The 26571-nt window shown below is 48.0% G+C and overlaps 1 protein-coding gene and 1 long non-coding RNA gene across 2 annotated transcripts; one reads left to right on the top strand and one right to left on the bottom strand.

Moving 5' to 3' along the window:
* The first annotated feature begins 1225 nt into the window (after window positions 1-1225).
* Window positions 1226-20650, top strand: LOC138764775 (zinc finger protein 271-like). The gene is made up of 2 exons (XM_069941045.1): window positions 1226-1264; window positions 15705-20650. The coding sequence occupies exon 2, from the start codon at window positions 15897-15899 to the stop codon at window positions 17535-17537; it is 1641 nt and encodes a 546-aa protein (XP_069797146.1). The 5' UTR covers window positions 1226-1264; window positions 15705-15896; the 3' UTR covers window positions 17538-20650.
* A 1500-nt stretch (window positions 20651-22150) lies between these two features.
* Window positions 22151-26358, bottom strand: LOC138764790 (uncharacterized). The gene is made up of 3 exons (XR_011358306.1): window positions 25825-26358; window positions 23943-24181; window positions 22151-23192 (listed from the first exon to the last, which is right to left on the bottom strand). It is a non-coding gene; the product is annotated as an uncharacterized lncRNA (long non-coding RNA).
* Window positions 26359-26571: the final 213 nt, after the last annotated feature.

The following is a 26571-nucleotide window of genomic DNA, read 5'->3' as shown; positions in this document are numbered from 1 at the left end:
CCAGAACCGGTTCCAATGTTCCAAGAATCTGAAACCTTCCCTCCTACACCACCTTTCAAGCCACAAATTAATTCCAGCTATCTTTTGGGGAGCAGAATGTTGACTGATCTGGGGTGGAGATGAGAGATGATCTAGTGTCTGGGGAGCAGAATGTTGACTGATCTGGGGAGATGAGAGATGATCTAGTGTCTGGGGAGCAGAATGTTGACTGATCTGGGGAGATGAGAGATGATCTAGTCTCTGGGGAGCAGAATGTTGACCGATCTGGGGAGATGAGAGATGATTTAGTTTCTGGGGAGCAGAATGTTGACTGATCTGGGGAGAGATGAGAGATGATTTAGTTTCTGGGGAGCAGAATGTTGACCAATCTGGGGAGAGATGAGAGATGATCTAGTGACTGGGTGTGATGGAGAGGCAGTGTCCACCACTGGGCGGCGCTGGTGTGCTTCTATTCGGAGGAAACTCACCCCAAGCCATCAAGGTGACACTCACGATTGGCCCGGGTGAATCACCTCGGTTCACCCTGCTGAACCCCTGCACTTGGCCTTGAGCCATCAGACACAGCCACCAACAGTGCCCATACTAGCCGTATGATTGGCCCCCCAGCTTTTCCCTCAGAACCAAAAAAGGACCAAGTGCTCCTTTGTTCTGTCTCTTTGGACTCCTCATGGATCGTGAGTATCACCTTTCATACTGGGTTGAGGTGAGTCCCGAGGCTAAGTAGCAAGAGCCATGCCCATACTGACCAAGGGGTGGGGGCACGTTTAATCGCTTAGAACGTGTGTGTTGAATGTATATATTTTTTCCCCTGCGTGCTGTGTGTGTGTAAAGATTTACTTGACAAATCAACCCCACTGTTTCCTCTTTTATCCCCAAAATAAAAGTTGGTTTTGTACCATCCACCTTGGTCTGGTTCTTAACCTGTGGGACCCACATGAATATGAACAACACTGGGGAGCAGAATGTTGACTGATCTGGGGTGGAGATGAGAGATGATCTAGTGTCTGGGGAGCAGAATATTGACTGATCTGGGGAGAGATGAGAAATTATCTAGTGTCTGGGAGGCAGAATGTTGACTGATCTGGGGGGAGATGAGAGATGATCTAGTGTCTGTGGACGGGTCAGGAACAGCCACTTCATGGGCTCCGCAGCGCCACCAGTTGGCCGGCAGGTTTATGTGCCGTTCAGGTTGAGAATTAATTTGATTGGTTAGTTGTTCTCACGTGTTAGAGCAGCCATGTTGGAACACTTCAGTGCTGTGAGGGTGAGTTTTTTTGCTTGTAAGTTCGTTTATTTTGCTAAGTTCTGTGTATATGTGGGTACATAAATTTACATAACGATGTTAGCAGTTTCTGTTTGTTGCACCTGTGTAATTATGACAGTATTTGTTGTTAATTGTTTTGTAGGAGCCACTTGCTTCAACATTGGAGCAGATTTTCATTTATTCACGTTACAATTTGCAGTTAAAAAGACCGAGACGCGGACAGTTGCTCAGAACAGGGACTTGCAGTAAAAAGAGGCTTCTTTACTGTATTTGGTGGGGGGGAGGGGGTGGTGTAGCGAATTGGACAGGAAGTCAGGGGACTCAGTCTATTGTGGGGTGGGGAACTGGACAGGGAGTCGGGGGACAGTCTATTGGGGGGTTGGGGGAATTGGACAGGGAGTTAGGGAACAGTCTATTGGGAGTTGGGGAACTGGACAGCGAGTCAGGGGACAGTCTATTGGTGGGGTACTGGACAGCAAGTCAGGGGACAGTCTATTGGGAGTGGGGAACTGGTCAGTGAGTCGGGGGACTCAGTCTGTTAGGGGTGGAGAATTGGACAGCGAGTTGGGGCACTTAGTCTATTGATATGCCATAAACAAGGACCAGACTCATATCATTCTATAGGCTTTTATTAACAGAAGAAGCCACCTCTACTGACCAGTGTGATAAGTTGCACCATCTGTTATACCAGGGGGATGGAGCCAATCTGCAGTCATAACCAATAGCAAGCAGTCAGTATAATACATTACATCACTACAGTGGGGAATTGGACAGTCAGTCAGGGTACTTAGTCTATTAGGGGTGGCGAATTGGACAGCGAGTTAGGGCACTCAGTCTATTGGGGGAATGTTGAATTGGACATTTAGCCAGGAGTCAGACTATTTGTGGAATTGGGCTAAGCACTCTTGGTCTATTCAGATTGGGGATAACTGATCAGCGAGTTGCGAGTTCATAATCATTCAGTGTAGTTATTAGATTAAAGAGGAGAAGGTACAGATCTGGATACAGAGAAATTTGGTAAGGCATTCGGGGAAATACAGAGTAAAAATGTGTGACGAGAACACAGAGATAAGTGCAGCACTGACTAACTGGGCTCAGAAGTATGGGGGGGGGTGTTGTGGTGGGAAACAAATCAAGCGAACTTGTTGACAAAGATTGTGGTTCCAATTGGAGGAAAAAAACTGGAAAGGAAAAGCACAAGAAAAGACTGGTTCATGCTCGGAGGAAAGATTCCAGTGGGATCCAAAGCCCATGGCTGGCTTACTGACGTTGTTTGAGGGAAGTGATTTTTGAACAGACTGATGATAATTGTATGGCCCGATCTCCATGATGTCCTTGTGGTTTTCCTGTTGTATCTCTGCTCCTCCTACTGCTTTCCCTCCATTGATAACTTGTGTATCTCTTGGTTCCCTTTAGTTTCCCCTGTTACTTGCACAGCTAAGTCTTGTCCAGTATTAATGACGCTCTCATCTGTCTGGTTTATGATCTTGTCACAAAAGCCCGGCTATGCAGGCACCAGGTCACCACCATTCACCTCAGCAGTGACGCACAAAATGCTGGAGCAACTAAGCAGGTCGGGCAGCATCCACGGAAGGCAACAGACGGCAGGAACCCCACACTCAGAATAGCAGGGAAAGAGGGCAGAAACCCAAATAATAGTGGGGAGGAGCTCAGGCTACAGGGAAAGTCCCCATCAAGACAACAATCCTCCCTCACTACGGTCCTGGGCCCCAAACAGGCCTTTCAAGTGAAGCAACACATCATTTGTACATCCAGAGGACTTATTACTGCATCCAGAGCTCCCTTTGTGACCTTCTCTACATCGCAGGGACTGCCCACACTCTGGGAGATCGCTTCTCGCAGCACTTCTACTCTGTCCGCCACATCAGAGACCTCCCAGTGGCCAACCATTTCAACTCTGAGTCACACTTGCATGCTCACATGTCTGACCATGGCCTTGTGTACTCTCCCACCCAGACCACCTGCAGATTGGAGGACCAACATCTTGTTTTCTGTCTGGGCAACTCTCCAAGCACATGGTATTTTGATTTTACTGCCTTCCACTAAACGTGCTCACCATTTCTTTCTCCATACATTTTTCCTGTCCTTCCAACCACCCAGTCATCCCTCCTCCCCCTCATTGCTGCTGTCCCCTCCCCCCTTTCTCCACCTATCATCTCCTGCCTTTGCCACCCACCCCCCACTCTTGTTCAGACGCTTGCTGGCATTTTCTCATACTTTGAAATGTCAGTTATGTATCATTACCATTGCTACATAAAGGACATTGCTTGACCTGCTGAGCTTCTCCAGCATTGTGTGTGTTTTTAACAATCCTTAAACCTGTGGCCTCTGAAACTTCAACCCTTCAGCCCACGTGTCTGTCCTGAACAAGATGTCCCAGTTAAACTAAACTGCTGCCCGCACACGATGCAACTCCCTCCATGTTCATGGGTCTGTCAAGAACCAACTACACCTGGCACTCACCAGGCACTCACCACTCTCTGGGTAAAATAGTTGTCTTGAACATCTCCCTTAACCTTCCTCCCCCAACCTTAAACACACACTCTTTAACATGTAACACTTTAATCAGAGAGGAAAGATGCTGACAGTCCATGATGAGTGCTCGTTCTCCATGTGAACTCGCTGGTGTCCACACAGATCTGAGGGCTGAGTGAACTCCTTCCCTAGTTTCGGTGAATGGTCTCTCTCTGCTGTGAATTCTCCGGTGGTCCTGCACAGAGGAGTACTGGTGAATTCCCTCCTTCATTTGCTGCAAGAGAACGGTCTCTCCTTGGTGTGAATCTGTTGGCGTACATGCAGACCAGAGGGTTGAGAGAATTCCTTCCCACACAGGGTGCAGTGAGAGGTTACTCCCGGGTGTGAACTCTCTGGTGCCTCAACAGGATGGAGGACAGAGGATCCGATCTCAAATGGGGAGCAGATGAACGGTTTCTCCCCGGTGTGAATTATCTGGTGTTGTAGCAGGTGCAAGGATCGAGGGAATCCCTTCCCACACACACAGAAATTAAAGGCTCTCTCCCCAGAGTGAATATTCTGTTGTTGCTGGAGGACTGGGTGAACCCGTTCCCACACACGCGACAGGTGAATGGACTCTCCCCAGGGGAAACACACCTGTGCTCCTCCAGGTCCTTGGAGGTTTGAAAGCTCTGCCCGCAGTCAGACCAGGGAATGGGCTCCCCCTAGTGGAGATACACTGGTGTTGCAGCAGTGGGTCGGAGCTGGCGAATCCCTCCCCACACTTGGAACAGAGGAACGACTTCTTCCCAGTGTTACTGCACCCATCGTAATGGGTTTGTCTGTGGCTTTGCTGGTCAACAAACGTTTCGGCCTGAGCCCTTCTTCAAGGTATGAGTAAACAGCAGGTGGGTGCCGGAATTAAAACGCTGGGGAGAAGCAAAGAAAAAGCTGGGGGGAGGAGTACCGAGCAACAGACAAAAGGTGTTGATTGCATAGGGACAGAAGGACTGAGAGAGGAAAGGTGGGGACTGATTGGAGAGAGGGGATTATGGAAGAAATTATCTGAAGATTTGCACTGAGAGAAAGTTAGTTCTGCAGCTTTGACATAGAGTTGTAGTAAAGATCTAACTGCAGTTCTCTCAGTTTATTCCATTTTGTAATCCTATTTTCTGTAACAGCTTGTTTGTCTATCTGTATAAATATACGTGTTTGTAGTGGATTTTGGAGTCAGTAAGCAGTAAGAACTGTCGCCTACTCTATGTGATGTGAAATTAAGTCTTCTGAGGCAATTAAAGCTGTACGAAGTTCAGCTAGGTCTTTTTTGCGACAAACATCTTTGAATTCATCACGAAAGAATTTTAAAAAGTCAGTGAAGGTCATCTCACTTAGTTTAATGTCTGGTTGTTTCTTCTCTCAGCTGTCACCTTCTTCTGCCCGGGTTTTAGCTCGTGTAGCTTTTCCTTCAGTCATTTCTTCAAAATTTTCAGACTCAAGTATAATTAGAGAAATAATAAAGATCTTTCTGACTTCTGTGAAGTTAGTTCAAAGGTGGATACAGGTTAAAAATAGTATATTTTATGGAGCAAAAACCAAAACGTGTTCACTCCATGAGCGCCACCTGGAGACTCTTAAATTAAGTCGAGACCATACTCGAGATCTCCAATCCATTAATTTCAATTACAGATTTGACATAGTCGGCAAAAATAATTTTGTTTATGGAATTGGCAAACTCTCTTTAATTTCAGCACCAAGAAGCCTGAGAAGCTAAGGCAAGAAAAGGAGAGAGAGAGAGAGAGAGATCCTGGGATAAAGAAATTAAAATTCCTCACAAATGGCTGGGATCATGCTGAGCCGAGGTGCCAATAGGCTGAGGCAGGAAGTGGGGTGGGGAGTGCGGTTGGGGAAGTGAGGGGTCAGAGACAGATTTTGAAGAAATTAAAGTACGATCTGAAACTGAGATGTTATGGGTTTGTTTCATGTATATGTGTGTGAATCAGATCTGTCTCTGTCTCCCCTTTTATCTCTGTCTCCTTTCAGGCACCTGCCTGCTTTTTATTCACACTTTGAAGAAGGACTCAGGACTGAAACGCGAGTGATATATCTTTACCTCCTGTGGATGCTGTGAGGCCTGCTGAGCTCCTCCAGGATTTCTGTGTTTTTATTACAATCACAGCATCTGAAGACTTTTGTCTTTCACTCCATCGAAGTCCAGCCAGCACTTTGTATTGTCGGACTCTGGCTTTACCTTACTCTTAATTTAGTCTATGTGTGGTCTGAGTCCAGCGTGTTCTTTGAATGAAGTGATAGGAGAAGGTATTCGGTTCAACAGTCAATTTATTACACAGCACAAGAATAAAACTTAACAGAGCTCTGGGTCAGTCGTTAGTTCATAGGTCACCTGCACAGTGAGCTATTCCCCAAGACTGACCCCTATTGTCCAGTTGGCTCAGTTTATATAGATCAACCTTATCATACAGAACAAAAGTTGGCTTCCTTTGCTAGATTTCATTATCATACAGAACAAAAGTTGTCTTCCTTTGCTAGAACTTTTTGCATAAGGGTTATCACAAGTCATCTCCTGTTTTGCAGATATCTGGGGTGCAGCACTCCCATCTTAATCCTCCAGGCCAGACTATCCTGTTGTGTTGATCAGAAATTAATTCATCCCCAGATATTTCTAATCACCATTCTGTTCTTGTCTGGCCAATTTCTGCTGTTCTCTTTAACACCTCCTCCTGCCTTAATCTTCCTCCTAGACTGGTTTTCCATTCTCTTTGTTTCTTGCAGGCCATTCTTTGTTCTGGTCTGGCCTGTGTCTCCTGTGCTACTCACCACCTCCTTCAGTTGAGCATTCCTCCTAAATCATTTTATGCATTTCCTCTTCCTGTATTTGGGAGCAGACCATTTTGCTCAGCCAACTTTGCTCCATGCTGTGATTGCCACTTAATCACATTCCTCTTTTCCCCTGAACCATGCAGTAAATATAAACTTATTAATTAATCATTTCTTTCATAATGTTTTAACCCCTAGATTCCAACAGTCCCCCTTTTGGTCTCAGGAAACTGAGACCAACCACCTGTTACCTTATTCGGCCGAGACCTCCGGAGTTATTGCCAGGATCGGCATTTCTGACCCCTTGTAGTCATTATACTCTTGGGAGGGCAGTAGGGACAAATATATGCCTTGGGATCTGGGAATGGCTCTCTGAAAACGCTCGTTGAGTCAGGCACTGGAGGCAGGGAAGGATGCACGGGATCAGGATCAACGCCAACACCACCACTCTAGCAACTAGCACTGCAGTATTTATCCATCCCCAGTCTCCAGAGAACAAATTTCCTAGCCATGAGCTGCCCCAGGGTCGCCAGGTCTGAACCGGGACATGAGCTAATTTGCGAATGCCTGAGGAAATCTCCTTTACTGCTTGCCCATTGTCATCGATTTTTAAACAACAATTAGTGAGATTCAATATCCCACACACTCCCCCTTCAGTGGCTAACAAGTAGTCGAATGCTAAGCGGTTTTGAAACACCGTGGCCCTAATCTGTTGCTGGTCTTCTGCCAACAGATCAAGGGCTGTGGTGGTATTATTGATGATAATTTCCAAAATAGCTTGTAAACGAATCAGACGGTTTAACATGTAAATTGGGGTTCGATATCCCCAGGACCCATCCTGGGCCCAAGTGGCAGGTCCATAATAAGAAATAATGCGCTCTGGAGGCCAGTCCTCTCCCCACTCACCGATCTTTAAATCCCTCTTCTGGCGGAGCCCCTGATATACACTCACGGCTAACTGATGGGAATCGTTCTGTGGTAAAAGCACAAATTGTGGTTGAATGATACCTATACAGCACGTTCCCCTCCAGTCTGGCTCCAAAAAAGTGTATGCCATATTCCCACAAATCCAATATAAACCCTCTGGGGCAAATCCGTGTGGATAGGGATGAGCCTACAATTGTCTGAGTGAGGGAACCCCTTCATATGGATTAACGCCCGTGCAATTCCATACTACTTTCCCACGGGAGTTATCTGTTATAGGTCTGCAATTTGCTTCATTCTGTGGGGCCAGGAACCACCGGGGTCGCTGAGGATGCCATCGAGGGAACTTCCCCAAGATTTTAACCCTTGTGCACCTCGAATCTCCTTTATAATGATTGCCTTGCTCCTTCCTGATACATTCCTCCCCTAATGGGTGATTCGCTAAATGCCATGTCTGGCGGGGGCGCGTCTCATCTGCCGATCCGTGAAAACTCATCAACTCCCACACTTCCAGGGGCTCCCCGCTCCATGGCCATGACCCATCTCTTGTGGGTCCCCCACATACCCAACAGTTTTTTACCGCCAAGAGTTCTGCCGTAGTCTGGCAAAGGTCTACCCATCTATTGTCACCTACTCTGTGAGTGGCTGCCTGGCGTTTAGCGTTGGCATAGATATCCCCCTTATCTCTGTCCCATACGTATGGTTGTTTTCCATTTTGCCACATGGGTTCCCACTGTATTCTCTGAATGGGTATTGAGCCCCCTTTCTCCTTATCTTGGTCTCCCTCCGGGGCACAAAACCATGTTACTCCTTGGGGACAGTGGTCTCGATTTGGCGTGGACTGTAACGATCCCCTATTGAATTTAACATCATACACTCGTCCATTATGCACACACTTACGTCCCGTGTGAGTCCCCACACAGTGTTCAGGAAAGTTAGTCCAGTCAGCAAAGTACTGTTCTTTTTCGTTATGCGACCCCCAGGCGGAGTGCACACACTTCGTACAGTGGTTTTCTTCCCCAGCCCCTTCAAGGGCTCGGAACACCAGTACCCATAGTCCCCACGTAGTATTCATCCCAGCTCCCTTCATTGTTTTTATGCCAATAAATCGATTATACCATCAACCACTGATATGCAGTCACCGTAGTCCAATAGTCTCTTTAAAAAGGGACGTGTTAAGTGTTCTTAGTCCGTGGTTTCTTCACAGAGTCCCAGACATCTCCGTTCGAATCTGTTCCAGTGTCCGTGTTGGTGGGTCCGTTGCTGTTCACTGACTCCAAGGATACCACGTCTCGCCTTTTCCCTGTAGTCGAACCGCGTGGGACGTCCTCTCCACCACTCTGTAGGGTCCTGTCCACCTGGGCTCCGACCACTTTCTCTTGACCTTTAGCAGAACCCACTCCGCGACTGAAGGTATCGGTGTTTCCCCTTTTCTGTTGGGACTTGTGACCTGTTGTGAAAAATCTGACACCAGAGCCGTTAGTTTATCATAATAAAGCTTGCATCCCATTGAACTTACCTCATTCTTCGTAGTCTGAATTCCGGCTCCTGGTCCTGGAAACTGGTGCCCTGTTTGTAGTTCATATGGAGTAAATCCTGTCACAGAACTTACCGAACTCCTTATTGACATTAATGCCTTGGGCAACGCATCCACCCAATTTAGTTTGGTCCGTGCCTGTACTTTCCCGATCTTACCTTTTATTGTTTGGTTCATCCTCTCCACTTTCCCTTGGGATTGTGGATGGTTCACCATTCCAAAGGCATGTTTCAATCCCAACATTGCTTCTACCTCCTGTAGATCATTATTCTTAAAATGACTTCCATTATCGGACCTAATTTTTCTAGGAAATCCGTGTCTCGGAATATACTGGTTGATCAGGAATTTACATACCGTCCTTGCTTCTTCTCTTTTGGCAGGGATTGCCTCCGGCCACCCTGTGAACACATCTACTGCTACTAAGAGGTATTGATAGCCACTTACCCTCTCAATCATGTCCGTATAATCAAGTACGATTTCCTGCCCTGGTAACTTAGGTAACAGGAACTGTCCTTCATGTGGCTTTACAGTCGCCTTGACATTGAAAGTTATACATACCTCACATTCTCTAATATGGTTCTCCACCATCGCAGACAGGAAGGGGTGCCACCAATGTATCAAATACCTTATCATCTGCTTCTTTCCACAGTGTGTTAGCCCATGCGCCTCCTCGAGGAGGGGTTTCATGAGTCCAGATGGTAAAACTGGCCTCCCGTCTATCGATCTCCATAGTCCTTGATCCTCGGTTGTCCCCCTTTCCTCCCATACCATCCTTTCCTGAGGTGATGCCTTTGCTTGTTCCTGTATTATTACTTCTACCCTACACGGTGGTAATAAGTCATGTGCTGTTCTGTCTGCCTGTATCATAATAAACTGAGGGCCGTATCCTGCTGCCCTTTTAGCGGCCATGTCCGCTTCCTGATTTCCCCGAGCCACCATCGTATCTGTTCTATCATGTCCTTTACATTTAAGAACTGCTAATGCCCTTGGTTTCAGGAGTGCCTCCGCCAGTTTCCTAACGTCCTTCTCGTGTTTAATTGGGGTCATTGCTGCTGTTAAAAACCCACTTCTAATCCATTGACTAAGCTCAACCTGTATTGTCCCTACCATATATGCCGAGTCTGTATATATATTGACCTCCCTCCCTTCTGCCCATTCTAATGCTGCTATCATTCCCTGTAGTTCTGCGAGTTGTGCTGACTCCTTTCCTCTCACTGTCCCTGTAATGATTTCTTCAAATCCTCCTGTAGTTTTTCGTACCACCGCATAGGCAGCTTTCAATCCATCTGTGGGGTGTCTGTAACAACACCCATCTGTAAACAAGGTTTCATCTGGTTCTCTTAAGGGGGTGTAGCCTGTAAGTCAGGTCTTATTTTAATATCCTTCACTACCCTCTTCTCACAACAGTGTGGTTCTTCCTCTCCCATATTGTCTGCCATGTTAATGCCTTCATGGGTAAACGTAACATTTGGAGCATTCAGGATCTTTTCTAGTCTTGTCTGCCTTAGCGAAGTCATTATAAATGCTGTCGAGCTCACAAATGCTACAATACTATGTGTTGTTAATACCGTCAGGCCATGTCCCATTACTATGTGTGCCACCTTTTGTAAAATCTTTGCTACTCCCGCTGCATGTCTCGTACATGGTGGGTGTCTGTCTTCTGTCGGTCTAGTGTGATACTCACATACATGAGCACACATCTTCCACCCCCTTTTTTCTGAAAAAGAACACCATCAATTGTGTGTGCTTTTTCAGAAACATCCAAAAAGAAAGGTAGTTTATAATTTGGAATCGCCAAATCTATAGCTGTTGTAAGAGCTTGCTTCAATAGAATAAAACTCATCTCAGCCTGTGCAGTCCAATCAAGTGTAGCTCCCAGATTCCTCATCCCCTGCTCATTCACCAAAGTTCGCAGTGGATGTGTCAACTCACCATACGATGGGATAAACTGCCTACTATAACCTGACAAACCCAAAAATGAAAGCATTTCCTTAACTGTCTTTGGTTTTGGATGATGTAGTATCACTGTTCGATGTGCAGGGGAAATCCCTGTGCCTTTCGCTGAGACCATTCTACCTAAAAAGGTGACCACCTGCCTGCAGCATTGCAGCTTTGAGCGAGAGACTTTAAAGCCTGCCTTGAACAGCTGCACTAGCAGGAGACAGGTGGCCTCCAAACAGGAAGTATGATCAGGTGCTGCTAATAGGATGTCATCTACATACTGGATCAGAACTACCCCACCTGGCAGTGCTAGCCCCCCCCAGCTGTTCTTTCAACACCTGATTGAAAATCCCTGGGGATAAGATAAACCCCTGCGGAAGTCTAGTATAACGTAACTTTCTACCCTTATACGTGAAAGAAAACACATCTCTTAATGGTTCTGCCAGCGGCAAGCAAAAGAAAGCATTCGCTAAATCTATGCAAGAGAACCACTTGTGGTTAGGGGTTAAAGCAGTCATGGCAGTATATGGGTTTGGTACTGAAACTGTGGGTGTTCTCACAATACCATTGATGCGCCTTAAGTCATGGGCCATCCGATATTTGCCCGTGTCCTGTTTCGGAACAGGTAAGATGGGTGTATTCCAACTAGAACACGAATGTTCCAACACCCCTGAATACATAAGGCCATCAATGGTATCTGCCAAACCTTCCTCAGCTTCAGGTTTGTGGGGATACTGCATCTGCCAAATTGGGGTGTAATCTGACAGTTCGAAGGTTATGGGATCAACCTGCTGACAACAACCCACATCTGCTGATCCCACTGACCACAGGTTCTCAGGGAGAGAATCTAGCATAGGGGCCGAGTCGGGGTGATCCATCTTCTCTCTACCATTAAAGCGTTCAATCTGTCTATGCTCAAGGAGGACTCGATCATATGTCGGGGACAAAATCCTGTTTGCCTGACACGATGAGGAGAACTGCACTGTCGGTATTTGGGTATCGGACCAGTCACTTAGGGACATCAAGTTCCGACACATCGGTTCCAAATCTTTTTCCTGTTGAGTAGTGCCAATTGCAAGGGTGACATGAGGAATGGCCTCACCTGCCATCACATACCATTCCAGCTGTTCAGATGTCAGTGCCACCGTAGCGGCCACTCCCTCCTTTCCTACCACTATGTAGTCCGAATTAATCTCCCATTGCATGCCCTCTACCTCTTCATAAAAGGCATGCTGATACATTTCATCCCCATCCCTATTGTAAAAAAGGGTCATATGGGGGGGGTCCGAGGGAGGGGTATATGGGTGTAACGTCTGGATCCACGGCTTCCATTGATTATAAAGCTTTAGCAGCCCTCCCTTCTGTGGGTCCTCTGGTTCCAACAGCCCCCAGTAAATGTCAGCCCATTGTCCCTCAGACGCGGATCCTCCAGCTGCCGCCAACAACATCTGAGAACCGGAATGAAGTGTAGTTAATGAACAGTTCATAGAATATCCATTTGGAAAGGTGACCTGTATTCCGCTGGGTCCACAAAGGATTGATGCTCCGCACCTGACCAGTAGGTCTCTGCCCAAAATATTAGTTGGGCACCAGGCTGACAAAATGCATTGATGTGTAAAAATCTGTCCTGCCACAGAAGTGACTAGTGGTGTAGAAAACGGCAGATTTTCTGGTGTACCCGAGAACCCTATCAGCTGGATGCTAGAGGATGATGTTTTAGCTTGAAACTCAGCGCCAGTGAGTGTTGAAAATCTGGCTCCCGTATCCACTAAAAAGGATACTTCCATGTCCATTACTTTAATCTGCAGGAAAGGGTCTGCCAACCTCGCCTGCTCGTGGGTGCTCGGGCTCCGTCACTGTGGGCAATATTGCTCTTCCTCTGTCAGCAAAGGGAATTGTCTCTTCGGAGCTAGAGCCGCATGGGGTGCCTGATGTACCGGGGGTGGCACTGACGATCTCTGGGGCTGGACCCAATGCTCATTTTGTGGTGGTCCATATCCCCTTTCCCCAGTGTCCTGAGGACCCCAAACTAGGGGGCAGTCTCTCTTCCAGTGTCCTGGCTGACCGCATAGAAAACATACGGCTGGCTGCATTCGTGGAACACCCTGACCTCTCCCTCTTACTCGGAATCCCCCCATTGGACCTCCCGTTCTGCCCACATAGGTGGGACCCGGTGCCCAATTTGGGGCCGGGTGCCAACTGGTATTATTCCCTTGTGGTGGCTGCGGTGGCTGCTGAATCATCTGGTTCGCACCCTTTGAGGAAATCTTTTTTGCCTCGTTTGCCTTTTTCCTAGCCTCGTCCAATTGAAGTTTAAGGAGTTGCACTTGTGCCGACTCCGTAGTTTGTTTGTCCTCCTTTTGCTTAGCTCTGTAACGTTTCATGTGATGGGTCAAATGTTTTTCCCATTGCTCATTCGAGCAGCCAGGAATATCAGGGTTATCCTCTAACGCCTCCCTAACTACAGCTGGCAGTCCGCTCGTTACTGCAGCCCTAAAGAGTGTAGTCTGCAAGGGATCTGTGGCTGGGTGTACTCCTGCTTTATCCGTCCAACTCTCCTTACACTGACTCAAAAAAGTCGAGATCTCCTCATCCTCCTTTATGGAAAAGGTCAGGGACTTCATGACACCGGGGGGAACGGGAAACTTATCCCGCATTGCCCCTCCTACTGCCGTAGCGTGGTTGGCAAATGGCTCGGCATCGAGGCACCTAGTGATTCCTGCGATCATTTCTACCTGCTGTACCTCCCACAGCCCAAGCTGTTTCCCCAATAATGCTCTCCATTCCCCTATGGCTATCTTATGTCCCATCGTATATTGGCAGAACTTTCCCATCCACGCTCCACCTCCCTCAGTTGGAGGTGGCATTTTGTCCAAAATACAATTCATGTCGGTGAATGAGAAGGGTTGATACCTTTTCCCAATTTGCGGACCCTCATAAATTAGCGGCATCTGTCTATACCTTTCTGGAAGCCGTACTTCCTCCCTGTCCCGCAACGCATATCCCAAAGGGGAGCGAGGGTTCTCCTGACCCTGTCTTCTGTGTGTGATCATGCTTCCCCTGATCGTGACTGGTTGTTCCTCCTCTTCACTCTCAACACTCACACTAGCCATTTCATTTTCCTCGTTTTCTCTCTCCCGCTCCCATCTGACAATTGTCGGACTCTGGCTTTACCTTACTCTTAATTTAGTCTGTGTGGTCTGAGTCCAGCATGTTCTTTGAATGAAGTGATAGGAGAAGGTATTCGGTTCAACAGTCAATTTATTACACAGCACAAGAATAAAACTTAACAGCTCTGGATCAGTTGTTAGTTCATAGGTCACCTGCACAGTGAGCTATTCCCCAAGACTGACCCCTATTGTCCAGTTGGCTCAGTTTATATAGATCAACCTTATCATACAGAACAAAAGTTGGCCTCCTTTGCTAGATTTCATTATCATACAGAACAAAAGTTGTCTTCCTTTGCTAGATCTTTTTGCATAAGTGTTATCACAAGTCATCTCCTGTTTTGCAGATATCTGGGGTGTAGCGCTCCCATCTTAATCCTCCAGCCAGACTATCCTGTTGTTTTGATCAGAAATTAATTCATCCCCAGATATTTCTAATCACCATTCTGTTCCTGTCTGGCCAATTTCTGCTGTTCTCTTTAACACCTCCTCCTGTCTTAATCTTCCTCCTAGACTGGTTTTCCATTCCCTTTGTTTCTTGCAGGCCATTCTTTGTTCTGGTCTGGCCTGTGCCTCTGTGCTACTCACCACCTCCTTCAGTTGAGCATTCCTCCTAAATCGTTTTATGCATTTCCTCTCCCTGTATTTGGGAGCAGACCATTTTGCTCAGCCAACTTTGCTCCATGCTGTGATTGCCACTTAATCACATTCCTCTTTTTCCCTGAACCATGCAGTAAATATAAACTTATTAATTAATCATTTCTTTCATAATGTTTTAACCCCTAGATTCCAACAGTATCCAGAGGTGTCAACATCCAGGTCTGAGTACTCTCCCGTACCTTGCCTATCCCTGCCCCAATTATCCAGCATCTGACCTTATGCAGCTCTCTGATTCGGCTGAATTCCTGCCACCAGTACTGTCTTTCCCATCCCCCCCCCCCCCCCCCCCCGTGTGCAGTTGGGAGTAAATGTGATTGACACTTGGACGGTGTCATGTGGGGTGATCGCAGTTGAGTGACAGGTCTCTAATGCGACTGTTGAGTGTCTGGTGGCTGCCATTGGTTGAAGTTGCTGATCCTTTTGATGTCACATTGGAAGGTTGATGTGGGGATACAGTTTACATGCACGTTATTGAAGCTCATTGGACAGAGTGGTTTCTGGACCGTTAAGGATTCTGCATAATAATGAGGTTATCAACCACCTAAACAAAAGCTGCCATGTGCATTTTGCTTAAAAATCTGAAATCATTCCTGCACCTTTCCTCGGATTGTCATGTGTTTGGTAAAATGTTCACAAAATTGACTCTATAAAATGGTAAATCCTGGGTTCATAATGAGTTCATTGCTCTAATGTTTCTTGCCTCTCCTCCTTTCCACCAAAACATCACACTAGTTTCTCTGTGCTAAAGTTCACCCTCCATGTCCGTGGTGATTCTCCTCACAGTTCAGGACACCACCACAGTTTGTTGTGTTGCTGGCCATATCTCTGGGGTGTGTCGTTCTGGAACATTGGCTGCAGAGAATGTCTTGCTCCCTCTCACTCCACCATCTTCTCTTCACAGGATTAAGAAACCAGGGAGCTTTCACTCAGGAACCTTCAGACAACGCCATGTTAAGGTCTGATACTCCAACTGGATTCCTTGGGACCGTAGTATCAGCCAGCTTTATTGATTGATTAGGAGCACGGGAATCACCACACTGAGAAATCCTATATCCATTGAGTGCATGAACTGGACTTCAGCCAATTGGCTGACATGGAAGGTCAGGTGACCAGGGATACAGTAGATAAAACACTCCAAAGTGAAGTGTATGATGAGGCCTGTCTTTCTGTGGACTTGCTGGAAACACATCCCTGCTCTCACACTGGGGAGAGACCGTTCCCCTGTTCCGAGTGTGGGGAGGGATTCGCCAGCTTTGAGGCCCTGCTGCAGCACCAGTGTGTCCCCACTAGGGGGAGCCGATTCCTCTGCTCTGACTGTGGGAAGAGCTTTCAAACCTCAAAGGACCTGGAGGAGCACGGGTGTGTTCCCCCCGGGGAGAGTCCATTCACCTGCCGCGTGTGTGGGAAGGGGTTCGCCCGGTCCTCCAGCCTCCTGCAGCATCAGAACATTCACTCCGGGGAGAGAACCTTTAAATGCAATGTGTGCGGGAAGGGATTCTCTCAGCTCTTCAACCTGCAGGTGCACCAACGGGCTCACACTGAGGAGAGACCGTTCACCTGCTCCCTGTGTGGTATTGGATTCACTGAGTCCTCAAAACTACTGCGGCATCAGAGAGTTCACACTGGGGAGAAACCATTCACCTGCTCTGTGTGTGGTCAGGGATTCTCTCAGTCCTCTGCCCTGATGAGGCACCAGTGGGTTCACACTGGGCAGAGACCATTCACCTGCTCCCTGTGTGGGATCGGATTCACTGAGTCTTCTGACTTGCTGAAGCACCAAAGGGTTCATACTGGGGAGAAACCATTCACCTGCTCCCTGTGCGGTCAGGGATTCTCTCAGTCCTCTGCCCTACTGAGACATCAGAGAGTTCACACGGGGGAGAAACCGTTTACCTGCTCCCTCTGCGGTCAGAGATTCTCTCAGTCCTCTACCCTGCTAAGGCATCAGAGAGTTCACACGGGGGAGAAACCGTTCTCATGCAGCAAGTGTGGAAAGGGATTTGCCGATTCCTCCTCACTGCAGGGCCATCAGAGAATTCACACTGGGGAGAAGCCATTCGTCTGCTCTCTATGCAGGAAGGGATTCACGACATCCTCGCATCTGCTGAGGCATCAGAAAGTTCACACAGGGGAGAAACCATTCACCTGCTCTCTGCGCAGGAAAGTTGTCTCTCAGTCCTCCCACCTGCGGGTAAAAAAACAAGCTCAAACAGGGGAGAAACCGTTCACCTGCTCCCTTTGTGGGAAGGAATTCTCCCGATCCTCGCGTCTGCTGCAACACCAGAGAGTTCACACCAGGGAGAGACCGTTCACTTGCTCCTTGTGTGGGAAGGGGTTCTCTCAGTCCTCTGCCCTGTTGAAACACCAGAGAGTTCACACTGGGGAGAGACCATTCACTTGCAGCACATGTGGAAAGAGATTTGCCCATTCCTCTTCTCTGCGGGATCACCAGAGAATTCACACCGGGGAGAGACCTTTCACCTGCTCCTTGTGCAAGAAGGGATTCATTCACTCCTCCACCCTGCTGAAGCACCAAACAATTCACACCGGGGAGAAACCATTCACCTGCTCCCTGTGTGGGAAGAAGTTCACTTGGTCCTCCTGCCTGCAGGCACACCAACGGGTTCATACCGGGGAGAGACCATTCACCTGCTCCCTGTGTGGGAAGGAGTTCACCCAGTCCTCCAGCCTGCGGAGGCACCAGAGGGTTCACACAGGGGAGACAGAGCGTTGATAATGGACAGTCAGCACCTTTTCTCCCAGTAAAAGCATCACGCACTAAAGGGTCTGTGTTTGATTATGAGGGGTGAGAGAGGAAGGTTAAGGGAGGTGTTTGGGACAAATATTTTACCCAGAGGGTGGTGAGCTCCCAGAACGGGCAACCAGGTTCTTGACAGACCCATGAATATGGAGGGAGGTGGATCATGTGGGGGCAGCAGTTTTAGTTTAATTTGGGTAATCTGTGGGGCGAAGGGTTGATGTTTCAGAGGCGATAGGTTTAAAGATTGTTGTGTTGATGGGGATTTTCCTTGTAGCCTGAGCTCCTGATCCTCCCCTGTCTCACTATTGTTTAGGCTTCTGCCCTCTTTCCGTTATTCTGAGTGTGGGGTTCCTGCCATCTGTTGCCTTCCATGGATGCTGCCCGACCTGCTAAATTGCTCCAGCATTTTGTGCGTCACTGCTGAGGTGACTGGTGGTGACCTCTGACCTGGTGCTTACATAGCTGGACTTTTGTGACGAGATCATAAACCAGCTAGGAGACATCAACGTTGTTAACTGCTGAACATGACACCTGTGCAAGTTCCCTTTGGTGTTTGCAATTGATTAAGTTTGGACTCGATGTTGCATCCTCTGGATTTTCAGATGATGAGAGTGTGTATATGCTGGGATCTAATGCAGGACACAAGCGCTGGAGAAACTCAGAAGATCACACAGCATCCATAGGAAGTGAAAGGCCGTTGACTTTTTTGGCCTGAGCCCTTCCCCAGGAGTCCTGAAAGTGAGGCAGTGGCCCAAATAATAAAGGAGGGAGGGACAGGGGAGCAGCACAGGCAAATTGGTAAGAGGTCATAGGTGGATACAGTTGGGAAGATAGAAGAGAAAGGATAGGGAAGAGGGCAGAGGGTTCTCTGACAGGAGAAGGCATTGAAGGGGGAGTTGGAGGATAGGTGACAGATGAAACAGAGACTCAGAAAAGGGGACTGATGGAAATTGGAATTAATGTTCATGCCATTTGTTTGGACACTGCAGAAGCAGAATATAAGGTGATGTCCCTCCAGTTTGCAGGTGGTGTCGGTGATTGGGGTCCAGATTGTTGTTCTAATGGGGTTTTTCCTTGCAGCTCCAGCTCTCTGTGTGTTTGTCTAATCCCCAGTTGACCTGGTACCCCTGTTCATTAGCTGTTTCATCTAAATTGCATCAGATCTGCTGGGTCATTTCCCCTTTGTACTTGCTGGGCTGGCTGGTACGGATGGACCCTGTCTGAACTGGATCTTGATGGATATTGAATTAAAAATTAGCTGCGACTGGAAGATTTTGGCCTCATTCTTAACTTCTGGAGCATCTTCTGGGTGACCTTATCTCCAGACCCAATAGCATGTAACTGCCTGAATGTCCTTCAAAACGCCTTGACCTGTGCCACTGTATTGTTGTTATTTGGTGACCTCTGGACTACTCCCACCAGTGATTTTTGTCCCCTTATGATTCCTGATCTCTACCCAGATGATTCAACATTCTGCTCCTCAGAAACTATCATTTTTCACTATCACCTGAATCAGGGGAGCTACCCCCACCTCCCATATCTCAGAAACTGTATCATCTTTCACTATCACCTGAATCAGGGGAGCTACCCTCACCTCCCATATCTCAGAAACTGTATCATCTTTCACTATCACCTGAATCAGGAGAGCTACCCCACCTCCCATATCTCAGAAACTGAATCATCTTTCACTATCACCTGAATCAAGGGAGCTACCCCCACCTCCCATACCTCAGTCTCAGGATCTTTCCTGGACCCAACACATGATGAAAGTGACGCTTTCTCAGGAGTTTGCAGAAGTTTGGTAGGAGATTGAAAACCAGAGCAACTTCAGATGTGTACTGACCAGGTGCATCACAGCCTGGTATGGGGGCATCAAGATCTCTCAGTAGAAAGCCCTGGAATAGGAATAGGACACAGCCCAGTACATCACAGGCAAAACTCTTCCCACCATTTGAGAAAATCTCCAGGGAGCAATCATGGATCCACATGCTCTGTTCTCACTACTGTATCAGGACAGAAGTATCGGTGGCACGAGACTCGCACCACAAGGTTCAAGGACAGATGCTCCCCCTCCACCATCAAGACTCCTCAACATCAAACTCAATCAGAGACTCATTTAAGGACTCTTACTTTGCATTTTATTTGTGATTGAATATTTATTTTTTCTCTGTATTTGGATAGTTTGTTTAGATTTCTATCTTTTGTACAGGTATATCTATATTTACTTGAGTATAGTTTTTGGCACTAACATTCAGTAGAAATTCTGTCTGCCCACAGGAAAAAGAATATCAGGGCTGTATGTGATGTTATGAATGAACTTTGACAATAAATCTGAACTTTGAACTTTAAATCTCCTTGGCAACCTCTCCAAATCTTACACATTCTTCCTTTAATTAAGTGACCAGAACTGAACACGATATTCCAAGTATGGGTCCATCCAGAGTTTTATAGAGCTACAACATTGATGCATTGGCAGATCAGTTAAAGGAGAATTTATCAGTATATTTACAATACCAGGCTACCATGCCCCCCCCCCCCAACCACCCTGGACATTTTACAGGAGCAGGTTGAGTGTCCCGTTTGGCTGCATCGTTATGTGGTAACAGTAGCTGCAAGCCTTGGACCAGAAGTCAATACAGAGGCTCATCAAAGCGGCTGAGAAGATCCTTGGTATCTCAGATTAGTGGAGCTCAGTTCTGCTAATGACCCAACTGAGTGTCAAGTGCCTTCTGAAAATCCTCACATCTACATTCTCTTCATTAACTTCCTCTGTTAAAATGTCAAAACAAGTCAATTTAGTTGGCCAAATGAGATTTAACCATGTGCCAGATCTTATTTAACAATTATTCCAAACTACTGATAATTATTTTAATTAAATCTTCATATATGTGATTATTATATGCTGTGCATTGTATGTGCGTGTATACACATGCTCCATAGTCTAAAGCAGGGGTGTCAAACTCAAATTCACAGAGGGCCAAAATTAAAAACTTGGACTAAGTCGAGGGCCGAACTAAATATTTATTGAAAATTTTCAACAACATCTGCATGTTTTCTCTTCTTTCAACATATGTAATGTTAAACTTTTTCTTATTAAAATAAATGTTTAATAATAGTTTTGGATAAACTCTTTCATTGTCATTGGCCCATTTCCTTTAGCGTTCTGAAACCATGCACATGACGAGTCAATGAGGGATGATTAAAGCAGTGGTCTTCAAACTTTTTCTTTCCACCCACAGACCACCTTAAGCAATCCCTTACTAATCACAGAGCACCAATGGCACAGGGATGCGAGTGGAAAGAAAAAGGTTGAGAACTGTTGTATTGTGGTAACTCCACATCTGATTAGGTTAATTGTTAGGCAAGTGGTCAGAGAAGGACCCCCCCCCACCCCAAGAAAGGCTTAAATCACAGGAACAAAATAAGCTTCCGTCTCACTGCTCCCAATCTTACACAGTCCTGATGTGGAATGTGGGGTCGCAGCTCCACGTTCACCCGAGTTCAGGTGCTGTCTGTGTGGAGTTTGTACGCTCTCCCCTTGTCTTGGACCAACAGGTCGGTCGCCTGACGAAGGCACCCGAACCCCCCGTTGAAACGCCAGCGTCCGGGGCGGTGGAGGAATTGGCTGAGAAGAGCACGTTGCTCCCACCCCCCTCCCATGGTTGGAGAGGGATTAAACTGCGATCTCACGGTGCCGGGCTCGTCTCCAACAAAAGGAGCGGGAGGCAGGGTCCGCCGCGCACGGAGCGAGGGGGAAGGCATCGCCAACGAGACGTTCCGTCCGTCGTCGCCGCTGAAGCGCAGACCCAGCGAGGATGGTCCCCAACTCCAGCCGCGTCTGTGTGTCCGGGAGCCGGGCGGGCTGAGTGCGGCGCTCCAATCCCCAGGATTCGGGACTCTGAGATCCCTCCACACCTCCGGCGTCTTCATTTTCACCTTCAGCGTGCATGCGCTATACTGGCGCGGCGGCCAGCGGGCCAACTCAAATATATATTTAATATGGTCTTGCGGGCCAAATATAATTATATCTGGCCCGCGGGCCAGAGTTGACATGTGTGGTCTAAAGTATCATCTGGCTGTACAAGTACAATCAGATGATAATGAAGTTGAACTTGAACTGGGGAGAGAATGGAGTCCCTTTTGGATCAATGTGGTTGTGTATTGAGGAACTGGAGTCAGGATAAGTGTTTTTACTCCAGAGAAGAGTTGGGCGCTGGCGTTCATTAGTCGAGGAATTGAGTTCAAGAGCCATGAGGTAATGTTGCAGTTCTATAAAACTCCAGTTGCACCACACTTGGAGTATTGTGTTCAGTTGTGGTTAACTCATTATTAGAAAGATGTTGTGGCTTTAGAGAGGGTTGCAGATGAGATTTACAAGGATGTTGTCTGGACTGTAAAATCTGAAGCAAGGTTGACAGAGCTGGGGGGGGAGTGGTTCTCTTTGAAGCAACAAAGGATGAAAGGAGATTTAAGAGGTATACCAGATTATGAGGGGCAGAGATAGGGTGGACAGCAGCACCTTTTCCCCCCAGCTCAGCAATGGCCAATACCAGAGAATGTCCAGTTCAGGCAGCTAGATGGAAATTTAGGGGAGACATCAGAAGCATGTTATTTTCTACAGACTGGCGAGTGCCTGGAATGCATTGCTGGGGTTGGTGGAGGAGGTTGGTACAATAGGGCATTCAAAAGGAGTTATGTGGTGAAGGAGGGAAGGGTTAGATTGTTGTGGAGTAGGTTAACATCAGTCGGCATAACATCATGGGTTGAGGGGCTTGCACTGTGCTGTAATGTTCCTTGTTGTAGAGTCCTGGACGCTGGGTATTCATGGCCGTGAACAGTGAAGTGTGGAAACAAATCCCCATCACACACCAGGAGGTGAATTGCATTGTTTATTCCCCGTGGACAGAGATACAGTAAAAACGCTCTGTGTTTCCTGCCACACATGCAGCTCACAAAATGTCAGCACAAAACCAACAGACCCACAACATAACAGTTTGCAGAGAACAGGGGTGAGGTTTAACTTGACGGTGGTGCCATTTCCTTTGGCTTGTCTTTGCGGACGAAGATTTATGGAGGGATATGTCCACGTCTGCTGCAGGTTCGTTGGTGACTGACAAATCCGATGTAGGACAGGCAGGCATGGTTGCAGCAGTTGCAAGGGAAAATTGGTTGGTCGGGGTTGGGTGTTGGGTTTTTCCTCCTTTGTCTTTTGTCAGTGAGGTGGGCTCTGCGATCTTCTTCAAAGAAGGTTGCTGCCCGCCAAACAGTGAGGCGCCAAGATGTACGGTTGTAGGCGATATCAGCCCACTGGCGGTGGTCAATGTGGCAGGCACGATCATGGATCTTTAAGCAGTCCTTGTACCTCTTCTTTAGTGCACCTCTGTCTCGGTGGCCAGTGGAGAGCTCGCCATAGAACACGATCTTGGGAAGGCGATGGTCCTCCATTCTGGAGACGTGACCCACCCAGCGGAGTTGGGTCTTCAGCAGCATGGATTCGATGCTTGCGGACTCTGCCAGCTCGAGTACTTCGATGTTGGTGATGAAGTCATTCCAATGAATATTGAGGATGGAGCGGAGACAGCGCTGATGGAAGCGTTCTAGGAGCCGTAGGTGATGCCAGTAGAGGACCTCAATGTAACAGCAAAATCACATTTCAACTTCAAACCTCATTGATTTCCCCATGGGATTCTGGCACAGACCATCCCTGCACAGTCCTGGAACTCTCCTGTCTTCAGTCCAGTCTCCTCTCTCCACCCTGAATCCCCCTCCCTCAGTGTGAGAATCCCTGACTTCGCTCCCCTTTCATCAAGCTTCTCCACCCCTCCCTACACCCTGAGCATCAGAGTGCTTCCTTATACAGAGGACGGGGCGAACTGCTCCCCAGTGTTGTCCCTCAGGCATTGCCGCAAGCTGGAAAATGGAATGAAACCCTTCCCGCACTGGGAGCAGGTGAAGGGTCTCTCCCCGGTGTGGACCGTCAGGTGTTTCTGCAGACTGAGGGCCTGAGTGAAGCCCTCTCTGCACCAAGAGCAGGTGAATGGTATCCCCCCTCCCCTGTAAATCTGGAGGACCGAGTGGAGCCCTTACTGCAGTAGGAGCAGGTAAAGTGTCTCAACATGTGAATTCTCCGGTAGCTCCGCAGGCCTGAGGGCTGAGAGCCCATTCCTGCCCAGGGAGTAGGTGGATGGTTTCTCCCCAAAGTGAATTTGTCTGGTGTTCAAGCAGTTGGGAAGATCGAGTGAACTCCTTCCCGCTTGCACAGCATTTAAAAGCCCTCTCCCCAGAGTGAACGTTCTGGTGTTGCAGGAGGCTGGAGGACTGGGTGAACCCCTTCCCACACACGTGGCAGGTGAACAGATTCTCCCCAGAGTCACTTACCCATCACATTGGAGTGGTTTGTGTGTGGCCTCACTGGTCTCCTGATCTTCCAAGTCAGTTAATCGGCTGAAGCCCAGTCCTCAGTGGGTGCGTGGCTTCTCCTCACTGTGATCCCAGCACTCCCAATCCATGGACAAAGCTCGATGATCCTCTGGTCCCGGGGAATCCAGTCACTCCATCAGATATCAACGCTGTGCTTGTCTGCAGCTTTCTGTCTGGAAATGCTTCGCTTCTATACCCTTGGTTAGAGTGGAGGTGTGGGGGGGGGGGGGGGGGGGGGTGGAGGGGGAAAGAGAGAGAAGAAGGAATAAATAGAATATTGAGATACCAAATTTTAAAATAAACCGAGAAAGGAATTCCTCCCACACCAAGCTCGATACCACTGGGTCCAGTTACTTGCCGAGTGATCGACGAGGACTCAGGCGTGTTCTAAACTTGCTTAACGCAAGAGCCACATACGATAAACATCAGATGTTTGAGAGCCACAAAACATGAAAAAATATTACATACATAAAATTTTACATGTATATCTTGTACCAAATCATTTAAATAAATGTTAATTAATACATGAACTTAATAATATTTATTTATGTCTGTAGTTTTTAAACTGGTAATGTGTATTAGTGTAAATAATCAACAAGTAAACATATTCTACCAAATATTGTCAAATTCCTGACTGAATTTCAGTGGAAATCCTCTGCCCAGGAAAGCAGTAGAGGCTGCCTCTAGATATATTAAAGATACAGTAAGAGAGATTTTTGTCAGGGAATTAAGAGTTATGGGGGAAGGGCAGAGCTGGGTCCACGGCCAGATCAGCTGTGATCTCACTGAATATGGAAGCAGGCTCTACGGGCTGGATGAACGTCCTTTTTCTGAAAGTGTTCTGCCACTGGTCTCCGCAGATATCTGCACCATTGTAGCATCCACAGCCGAGCGCGTGAATGCTGGAAGCGGCCCAATGCAAAACTGCCTCTTGCGGCAGGGTGAGCCATGGCCCCACAGTTCTGCTCCCCTCTTCCCAGTCGCTGGTGGGATGGGAGGAGCGGAGGCTGGGGTATGGAGCAATCGAAACTCAGCATCCGGTGAGGCCAACCACTGACAGGACCTTCACTGTTGCTGCCAGCTGCAGCTCTGTCCTTGGCATCTGGATGAGAGCCTCATTAGGGAACCCCCCTCCCCACCCCCCCAGCAGCCTCTCTGCCCCGTCGCCATCATCTTGCTTCCCCAGTCCCAGAGCGCCTGCCTTGGACAGATACTCTGCCTCATCGGAGCTCTCCTGACCAAGCCCTGCTTCCCGACCTCTGCAGCGCTGCCTGCAGAGGACCCTCAGCTTTGCCCGATCCTCTTACCGCGCGCCCCATGTCTGCTATGGTGCGGCCCGGCCCGAGTGAGAAACCCAACTCCGGCCTGCTCCTCCTGTGCCCACTCCCTCTTCCTTCTCCTTGTCACGCAACCCGGGCTGTGACCGTCCCTGGATCCCCTGGTCTGGCTCCAGGGATTCGGAGTGGCGCAGGGCAGCATCCAGTCAACATATTTCCATGATCCGCACATTACACGTCAAAGAGCCCCATGTGACTTACAAGCTGCGGTTTGGCCACCCCCGGCTTAGACCCTCTACTTCAGGGGTCGGCAACCTTTTTTTTAATTTAGACATAAAGCACGATAACAGGCCATTTCGGCCCATGAGTCCGTGCCACCCAATTAATCTTCACTCCTGGCACGGACACGTGGGCCGAAATGACCTTGTTACCATGTTGTATGTCTAAATTAAAAAAATTAAAATTAAAAGGTTGGCTACCCCTGCTCTACTCTGACCTGAACCACTTGGAGAACAATACTTCATACGACAGGTTGTTGATCATTGACTTAGTTTGGCATTTACACTGTGGAGACTGGTGGAGAAGCTGCCCACAACACCCCTTTCTGTAACTGGATTCTGGACTTCCTCATGGAAAGACCACAGTCTGTTCTGGTCGGCAACAGCTCGTTGAGCACCATCACGCTGAGCACTGGAGCACCTCAGGGCTGTGTTCTCAGCCCACTCCTGTTCACGCTGCCCACGACTGCATCACCAGATCCAGTTCCAAACAGAGTCATCAAGTTGGTAGTTGTCTCATCAGGAATAACAATAAGTTGCAGTACAGAGATGAGGTGGAAAATCTCATGATATGGTGAAAGATTAACAACCCGAGTCTGAATGTGGACAAATATGGATAATGTCCCGGGCTTCAGGAGGACCAGGAATGACACATTAATAACTCGCTGAGCGGGACGCACAAAGATCAAGTCACTTGGGTAAAACAGCACAATCTCCAGAGGCTGTGGTCGATGCAGAACCGCAAGAGCGCTGGAGAAACTCAGCAAGTCACGCAGCATGCACAGGAAGTCAAAGGCAGTCGACGATCCGGGACGGAGTCCTTCGTCAGTCGTGCTGCGCCCAAATTAAAAATAAGTGGTGGGGGAGGGGAAGGAGGAGGAGGAGCACAGGATGACGTGGATGCAGGTGGGTGGGGGGGGGGAAGAAGAGTAAAAAGCGGAGAAGTGATGGGGACAGAGCAGGGGGTTAAGAAGGGGAGCTGCCTGGAGGAGGAAGGAGTGATGGGGACAGAGCAGGGGGTTAAGAAGGGGA

This window comes from Narcine bancroftii, chromosome 5 (assembly GCF_036971445.1).
Source record: "Narcine bancroftii isolate sNarBan1 chromosome 5, sNarBan1.hap1, whole genome shotgun sequence".
Lineage (NCBI taxonomy): Eukaryota > Metazoa > Chordata > Chondrichthyes > Torpediniformes > Narcinidae > Narcine > Narcine bancroftii.
The sequence above is the reverse complement of the archived record's forward strand: the minus strand, read 5'-3'. Positions and strand labels throughout refer to the sequence as shown.

Excerpts from the sequence above, each read along its gene's own strand:
- LOC138764775 (XM_069941045.1), top strand. The coding sequence starts at position 15,897 with ATGGAAGGTCAGGTGACCAGGGATACAGTAGATAAAACACTCCAAAGT.